Source organism: Somniosus microcephalus, chromosome 2 (genome assembly GCF_052327205.1).
Source record: "Somniosus microcephalus isolate GS21.2 chromosome 2, FLI_Smic_1.0, whole genome shotgun sequence".
Taxonomy (NCBI): domain Eukaryota; kingdom Metazoa; phylum Chordata; class Chondrichthyes; order Squaliformes; family Somniosidae; genus Somniosus; species Somniosus microcephalus.
In genome coordinates, this window is record NC_140988.1 from 195,535,313 (window position 1) to 195,544,372 (window position 9,060).

Genomic DNA, 9,060 nt, shown 5'->3' on the forward strand with positions numbered 1-9,060 from the left:
GCGACTGGGGGAAGAGAGAGAGAGCGACTGGGGGGAAGAGAGAGAGAGAGAGCGACTGGGGGAAAGAGAGAGAGAGCGACTGGGGGGGAAGAGAGAGAGAGCGACTGGGGGGGAAGAGAGAGAGGGAGCGACTGGGGGGGAAGAGAGAGGGAGCGACTGGGGGGGGGAAGAGAGAGAGAGAGAGAGCGACTGGGGGGGAAGAGAGAGAGGGAGCGACTGGGGGGGAAGAGAGAGAGGGAGCGACTGGGGGGGAAGAGAGAGAGAGCGACTGGGGGGGAAGAGAGAGAGAGCGACTGGGGGGAAGAGAGAGAGAGAGAGTGACTGGGGGGAAGAGAGCGACTGGGGGAAGAGAGAGAGAGCGACTGGGGGGAAGAGAGAGAGAGAGAGAGCGACTGGGGGAAAGAGAGAGAGAGCGACGGGGGGGAGAGAGAGAGCGACTGGGGGGAAGAGAGAGAGAGCGTGCGACTGGGGGGAAGAGAGAGAGAGAGTGCGACTGGGGGGAAGAGAGAGGGAGCGACGGGGGGGAAGAGAGAGAGAGAGAGCGACTGGGGGGGAAGAGAGAGAGAGAGCGACTGGGGGGGAAGAGAGAGAGGGAGCAACTGGGGGGGGAAGAGAGAGAGAGAGAGCGACTGGGGGGGAAGAGAGAGAGGGAGCGACGGGGGGGGGGAGAGAGAGAGCGACTGGGGGGGAAGAGAGAGAGAGCGACTGGGGGGGAAGAGAGAGAGAGCGACTGGGGGGAAGAGAGAGAGAGAGAGTGACTGGGGGGAAGAGAGCGACTGGGGGAAGAGAGAGAGAGCGACTGGGGGGAAGAGAGAGAGAGAGAGCGACTGGGGGGGGAGAGAGAGAGCGACTGGGGGGAAGAGAGAGAGAGAGTGCGACTGGGGGGAAGAGAGAGAGAGAGTGCGACTGGGGGGAAGAGAGAGGGAGCGACGGGGGGGAAGAGAGAGAGAGAGAGCGACTGGGGGGAAGAGAGAGAGAGAGCGACTGGGGGGGAAGAGAGAGAGGGAGCGACTGGGGGGGAAGAGAGAGGGAGCAACTGGGGGGGGAAGAGAGAGAGAGAGAGCGACTGGGGGGGAAGAGAGAGAGGGAGCGACGGGGGGGGAAGAGAGAGAGGGAGCGACTGGGGGGGAAGAGAGAGAGAGCGACTGGGGGGGAAGAGAGAGCGAGCGACTGGGGGGAAGAGAGAGAGAGAGAGAGAGAGTGACTGGGGGGAAGAGAGCGACTGGGGGAAGAGAGAGAGAGCGACTGGGGGGAAGAGAGAGAGAGAGAGCGACTGGGGGGAAGAGAGAGAGAGAGCGACTGGGGGAAAGAGAGAGAGAGAGCGACTGGGGGGGAAGAGAGAGAGAGAGAGCGACTGGGGGGGAAGAGAGAGAGAGAGAGCGACTGGGGGGAAGAGAGAGAGAGAGTGCGACTGGGGGGAAGAGAGAGAGAGAGAGAGCGACTGGGGGGAAGAGAGAGAGAGAGCGACTGGGGGGGAAGAGAGAGAGAGAGCGACTGGGGGGAAGAGAGAGAGAGTGCGACTGGGGGGAAGAGAGAGAGAGAGTGCGACTGGGGGGAAGAGAGAGAGAGAGTGCGACTGGGGGGAAGAGAGAGAGAGAGTGCGACTGGGGGGAAGAGAGAGAGAGAGAGAGCGACTGGGGGAAGAGAGAGAGAGAGAGCGACTGGGGGAAGAGAGAGAGAGAGAGCGACTGGGGGAAGAGAGAGAGAGAGAGCGACTGGGGGAAGAGAGAGAGAGAGAGCGACTGGGGGAAGAGAGAGAGAGAGAGAGCGACTGGGGGAAGAGAGAGAGAGAGCGACTGGGGGAAGAGAGAGAGAGAGAGCGACTGGGGGGAAGAGAGAGAGAGAGAGCGACTGGGGGGAAGAGAGAGAGAGAGCGACTGGGGGGAAGAGAGAGAGAGAGCGACTGGGGGGAAGAGAGAGAGAGCGACTGGGGGGAAGAGAGAGAGAGAGAGCGACTGGGGTGAAGAGAGAGAGAGAGAGAGAGAGAGAGCGACTGGGTGGAAGAGAGAGAGAGTGATTGGGGGGAAGAGAGAGAGCGAGCGACTGGGGGGAAGAGAGAGAGCGAGGGAAAGGTTGGGGGAAAGGGGGGTGGGGAGGGGGAAAAGGGGGGTGGGCACTCATAGGCAGGGAATTTACTAAGAATTCTCCCGCTCCGCTCCAGAACTTCACCAGATGTGCAGCGGATACAGTAAACGGGGTCTCTTCCGCACTTCTGACGACATTACAGTGGCGGAGCGAGAACAGCTCTGAGGAAATTCCCAGTCCAGATACTCTAACATCTACAGGAATAATGTACAAATCTCAACTTTGTATCAGATATACTGACAGAATGTGCATTGCCCCTTAACCGGATTTTATTTTCTCCACAGATTCAAGGCCTTTGCCTGATGTAGCTTTGACAGGAAAATGTACACGGGAATGTGATGAGTTTGGCCACTCTGACTCCTGTTGGATGCCAGTGCACACCTCACCAGAGAGAAGAAAAAAGAACCAACCCAAGCTTTCCACATTCATGCCTGTCACAGACCGAGGCAGTCAGGAGAAATTGGCCAATGGTACCCCTCAGATTATAGGCGATCGCAACCGAAACCTCCTCAACAAGAGGCTGACTTCATCATATGAGAACTTCAACACAGCTAATTATGGTAAAAATGAGGAAGGCAATCCTGAAAATATACCCCTGACACAGACAGCAGATTTCAAGCCATCTTCTGTTTCTCAACTCACTAGAAGAGAAGTCTACCTGTGAGAAGTCTGAGCATGATATTTCAAAAAAAGCAGCAAATTAGATACATAAATCAAAGAGAATTAAAACATTGTGCAGGATATCCCATAAAGGGGGCTACCAAAGAGATATGCTTAGGTCTGCTGTTCCTGATTCCACATCTGGCATTTGACCATGTACTGCCTGACATTCTGTAAATTGTAGAAATAATTCCGGCTAGCCAATTACATGCATGCTGTAACCCCCACCCCACCCCAGACGCACGCACACCAACACCAACACACACACACACACACACACACTGAATTTGATACATTAAAAGGTTGCAAATGTATATAAGGGGGAATATGTAATTAAAGGAGCACACCACAGGAGTAGTACAGTATCAAGTCTCTTATCTAATGTAACTGTCTCATTGTTTTGAAGCATGATTTCTACTTCCAGGGTGTGAATTGCAATGTGTTTTATGAGATTTTCACTCGGAAACTAATGCTCGATTTGGATGATGGGTCAGTGTAGAATTTTCGGAAATGTATTACAATCAGAATACATTCAGATAGGGATGTTCCTGTTTACATTTGCTGAACTACTGCTGCTTCAGGTAGCCTGATGTATCTATTTAAATTACATTAGTTCTGGCATCTTACAAGCCTTTTGGAGACATTGCTGAAACAAGTTTACCCAAGATTGGAGATACAGTGAATGTACATTTTTTTTACCAGTTTCAAGACTCTGATAGACTTCATAGACTTGGCCAGAAGCCACAATAATATTTTGTACCAGGCTGAAATAAAAAACCTGCAATGATTGGCCCCATTGTATATAATAATAAAGAGAAATCATTGTGCTCATCTACAACACCATTACATTATTGGAGCTGGCAAGATTAAGGACACAAAGATAATAATGGCAGAAAACGTTCCTGATTTGTGGGCCATGTAGAAGAAGCAATTGATATAGTAATCAGGAGCATCGCTCTGAGAACCTAAACACAGACACAGCCGTGATATAAAACGTGAAACTACAGCTTGTGTGAACATGAGTCAAAGACCCAAACAAGACCCAGGAGAAAACTTGCTGTAGGATGTTGCTCTCGGTTTCTACTGTGAAAGCCAACACTATGCCAGACCCAGGGAACACTGTCAATTGATTCACGCAAGAGAAAGCTCTGCAAAACTGGATTGTTGGTTCAAAACTGTGCTGTTGTATAAGAAACAGGATGATACAAGTTCTTGTACAAATAGATGATTCTGTACTTTTGCAACAAGCTGTACAACATACCAACCTAGGAATCCCATTATACTGTTAATATTAGTCTGGGATGTTTAAAAACTGATAACTTGCTCAGGAAAAACAGTAATGTTGGAAAACTCCTCTGTTTTTCATATTTGGTAATGAAAACATGCTAGACGACATCAGTAGAGTGCATGTTATAGCTTTAGCAGAGGTGTAGCATTATCTAGGCCATGACCACCCTAAAACACTACTACAGCACATTGTTGTAGTTAGTATAGTTTATTCAGTTCACTGAAATGTTTAGTGATGTTATTTGCTTTGGAGTTTTACTAAACAGGAATGCAGCTCTGACTAGCTAAGAATCCAGACTGTAACATGCAACGTGGATTTTCACTAGAGATTGTGTTCTTTGGGCTACAAGAGAATAGTTGAAGTGGTGTACTGAATTGACTTAAAAGATATACTTCAGGGGACTGAAAGTGTTGAAGAATCTTCACAGTAGTAGTACAGTGATTTATCTAAAGATCAACCGTTCTCTGAGATACACCAAACTAATATGGACACATTCTGCTTAATCACAAAATATCATTATTTAAAGAGAGAAGATAATATAAAAAAATCAAAGTTCAAAGGTATGAACTTCAAAGTAGCATGCAAGGTGAAACTTGATGTTGCTTTGGTAAATTTTGGACAAAATACAGCTTTTGGTAGAATACAATGCTTTTCATAATATGCATAGAGTTATTTAAAGTTGTAGCAGCTTAAATATTGGTCAATTAATCAATAAATACTTGTTGCACCCTTTGTTTACCTGGTACCTGCTGTCTTTCACTGTTTTACTGCATCCTTTTCCATGATGTTTAAGCCACTGGTTGGAATATTTCTTATAATACTTGGCACATGAATGATCTGATGTAATTCTGTGTATTCATGGTGAAAGCAGTGTTAAACAGTGGACAGCTGTGGTGTAAATACGATGCGAGGTCAGCTATTTGAACAGACAATTATAATTAAAGATGTTTGTATTTGATTATTATTTGAATGTTCAAATTTCTGTTGCACTTCTAGTCAATAGTGAGGTACAAGGCTGCTCCTAGCAGTGCTGCTGTGTAGATACAGTAAGTACTTGTTGTTAATGGATGTTCTCATAAATTGCAAATATATACATATGTATTTTTATTGCACGTTACAAAAAAAGCATTCACTAAATGCAAAGAAAGTTTCTTTAAATGATAACAACTGTAGCTTTTTGTTTCTTTTAACTGCAAATATGAAGCTAACCAATTCTGTTAGATTTGTGTCCCTTCTATAGTATTTAGCTCCATATTCCCAGACAATGCACGTCACCCTGGCTGATTGGATTAATTCAGTCATGCAATTTAGCCTCTCATTGCATACGACATACATAATGGGCACCATTCGCAAAGAGAGGAAACCACACCCTAGTAATGACTTTCACATACGTTTGACATGAAATGTGAACGTGTGCAAAGGATTCATGATTTATTTTGGTTCAAGCATTTACTTGAAACAAGAGCATCCAGATTGAAGCACCATTTTCAAAATATTTTGCTGTTTTGATAGGGCATGATGCTAGATTAAAAATCTTTCTTTATGATATAAATTAAATGTTGGCATTATCTAATGCCACATGTTAGAGTGCTCCTATAAGCAGAGTGAATGCAATCTATGAAACTGTGCCTTTTATACCTAGAGGTATAAATAACATTTGGTTTGGTGAGGGGAGAGAAGGGATAATAATGTTGAAATTTTATGCAAGGCAGATTTGTGTTGTCATTAGGAGTGCATTGGCTTTTCATATATATAAGAAATGTGATATATACAATGTAATATTTTCTAATATCAGATAAAAGGCCATACAAAAAATCATTATACGCATAAAGTAAAATTGGTGTGGTGAAAACATTTTTTTCTCCTAGTCTATAGAGTGTTACTTTAATGCTTAAATCAAAAGCAATTGTACATTCAGTTGGATAATTGCCTTTTTCAAATCAGTGAAACTCAGTATCAACTTACAAAATTATGTTGAATTTGATTAAATTGTTGTATGTTTACACATGAAAAATCTAATTGAAAATGTGTTTTTATTTACATGCAAAATGCACATACTACCGTAGTGTTTCTGACATTTATTTCTAAGCTATGGCCTCATCCCATATCGAATCAAAGCAAGTCCATGCTTTGGTAAGTGCATTGGCTGTTTGTAGTTGAAGCTTCAATGAGTTTACAGTGGAGAAAATAACATCATTCTGGCCAATATGTTTTATGGGCTGACGTAATGTCTGAATTTATGATTAACAACTTTTTTATTTTCTGCATTGGGGAAAAAGCTGACTGAAAGAATACTCCAGGAAATACAAGACTGTTAACACAGTTTTTAGGTTGCATTGTGGAACACAATAATTTTTGAATGTTCCTTCTTCAAAACTGAAACATTGGATTATAATATTCACAAACATTAGTACAGTTTCCCAGGAGAACTTTTATGAAATAAGAATTGCCACTCGTGGCCATCATAATTTTTTTTAATTACAGCTGCAAAACTTAACCTGTCCCTGAGTGTATGATTTTTAAAAAAAATACTTACTACCTTGACAAGGAAATGTAAACAGGGGATAGTTCTAAGCAAAAAATGTGTTTTATTTTATTCAAACAAAAATTCAGATATACAAATGATTTTGTAATTAAAAATAAAACAGTCATATAATGAAATATATCCAGTGGGCCCTGCTGTTAAAAAAAAAAAAAATATTGAATACTCTTCTAATTTAAAGCAATACATTACCTTAGGCAATATTTGAAGAGAACTATCATTTTTCACACCTTGGGTATGCTTCCAGTCAGCATTCCATGAGATTAAAGCACTTCCATTCAATGTTTCTCTGCTTGTAATAATAATCATGAACTGTTGTGCTGTGACTTGGGTGTTAATAGCAAAGTGCAGAACAATTTATCATTGTTTACTTATTACAAGTCACTATGCACGTAGCTCTGTTGAACATGACTAAATATATTGAACATCAGTTCAATTCTGTTTATAAAATAATAAACATGATTTAATCACCATTGTAGAGTAAATAAAAGGTTTGCCTTTTGTTATCTGCAAATTAACTCATAACATGTTGGAATTTTCTTGTATCCTTTTCATACATATGTTTTTGCATTCTGAGGCAAATTGTTGTGAATTTTTCCTTTCTTCCTCCCACTCAGCTGCCTTTTGTACATATTCATTTTAATACTGGCAGTAGCGGCTCTGTACTATATCGTTAATTCGAGCAAGTTAAGCTTTAAGGGTTTTTTTTAAAAGAGAATGTTGTTATGCAAGAAATGTTCTGTGAGTTCTTGTCATTACCTTGCTCCTCCTCCACTTCCATGATATTTATATTGTTGATTTACAGAGTACACTTTGAAGGCTGTTAATGTAGTAGATAATTTGCTGTCATGCTGCACCCTGCAGCAGAAAATCAGGATCTGAAAGGTTAAAGCTAAATTTTGTGCTGCAGTTAAATTCTGTCTCATTTCTTTCTGGTGCTTTGCAATAAAAAAGTGAATCTGATTCAGCGACTGCATTTTAGTTTGTGCAATCCGTTCTTATTTTTTCCTACTTACCCAGCATTCAAGGAAAAGCTGTTGTAAGAACTGAACAAAACAGCCTATTTTGTAAAGTAAAATATCACATGTACAAAAATACAATACTGCTGTAAAGCTGCAGTACATCTTTAATGGCAATGTATTTGTTCAATTTAGGTAAATTTAATTAAATTACAAACATTCAACAGGTGACATCTATGCAGCAATTCATTAATGAAACCATCAGTTTAAGGAGGAGAAAACAATCTCCCAATTAAACCCAGTTCCCAATACCCATCGGTAGGAGAATCAAAGTTTAAGCCAGCAGCATATTTCTATTTAGTTCTTGAACAAAAAAGAAGTAAGAGACCAAACGTAACATAGTTTTGGCCTAATACAGATTACAGCCTGCACTGTTTTTATCCGTACATCATGATCACTGCAAGGAACTAGTAAAAGTCACATTTGTGTCTGTTTCTGTATGACTCTTCACTCTCTCATTGGGGGTAATTTTGACTTTGTGCGACAGTGTAAAACAGGTGATAGCGAGTCGGCAGCCCGTTTTACATCTCTCCTGATTTTTATTTCCACTGAAGGCATTGGAATTATAAATCGGGAGAGATGTAAAACGGACGGCTGATTCACTATCAGCCGGTTTACACTGTCCCACAAAGTCAAAATTACTCCCAACCTCTATGATGGGCTAATAATATGATCAGATACACCTCAACATCAGAATGCCATATTATTGGCACGGAGGCCTAAGGCACATCCTACAACTACCGTGCACTTCACATGCCAACGAGACGCAGAAGCACTTGGAACTTGCACATAAATCCTGTGCAAGATTATTAATGGGATAAATTTAATGAGGAGGCCCTCATGATGGTCCGAAAATCTGAGCAATGCCAATAGCATGAACGTCAATATAAAATGGATGCTGCAGGGGAGGTCTATCCCCTTCAGTTGAGTCACTGTTATCAAAGAGTACATACAATATTTTAGTCTTGGACAAGGAATTTTTTTTGAACTTGGCTGATAACTGTTATCAGTGACTGCCTATAAGTATATAAGCTATTAGTGACCTCATTTACATACACCTATGGGCAGGCTCTTGAAGAGGAGGATCAGAGGAGGCATGTTGGATATTACATCTTAGACACTACATTCAAATACATCCTTGCGCTGCCATTTGTGTACACGGCCAAGCTCTCTCATCCGGACATGTCTGAGGACACATGCCTGCGCAGACTAAGATTTCTGAACTAGACCATAATGGAAATATGCACACTCCAGCAATTACACATGCAAATCAATTTAAGCATGGGTTTCGCTCAGTTGGTGGCTGTGCAGGTTACATTTGTGTTGAACATTTTTAGAGCAGTAAAGTAGTCATGGTATTGGATTAGGAACCTAGAGGTTGTGAGTTCAAATCCCAGCTACAGCAGTTGTGAAACTGAATTCAATAAATCTGGTAATCTATGGGCTGTTACCAGAATAATGACCAA

At 42.6% G+C, this 9,060-nt stretch overlaps 1 protein-coding gene across 2 annotated transcripts in view; it reads left to right on the forward strand.

Annotated features, from left to right (window-relative positions):
- Positions 1–7,538, forward strand: part of pcdh7b (protocadherin 7b) — a 589,810-nt gene extending 582,272 nt beyond the window's left edge. The window contains exon 3 of one of the 2 annotated variants that reach the window (XM_085968259.1): positions 2,370–7,538. In XM_085968259.1, coding sequence (XP_085824385.1) covers positions 2,370–2,749 — 380 coding nt within the window. In that variant the 3' untranslated portion in view covers positions 2,750–7,538. The remainder of the gene's footprint in view (positions 1–2,369) is intronic. The other variant, XM_085968270.1, reaches the window with a different exon arrangement.
- Positions 7,539–9,060: the final 1,522 nt, after the last annotated feature.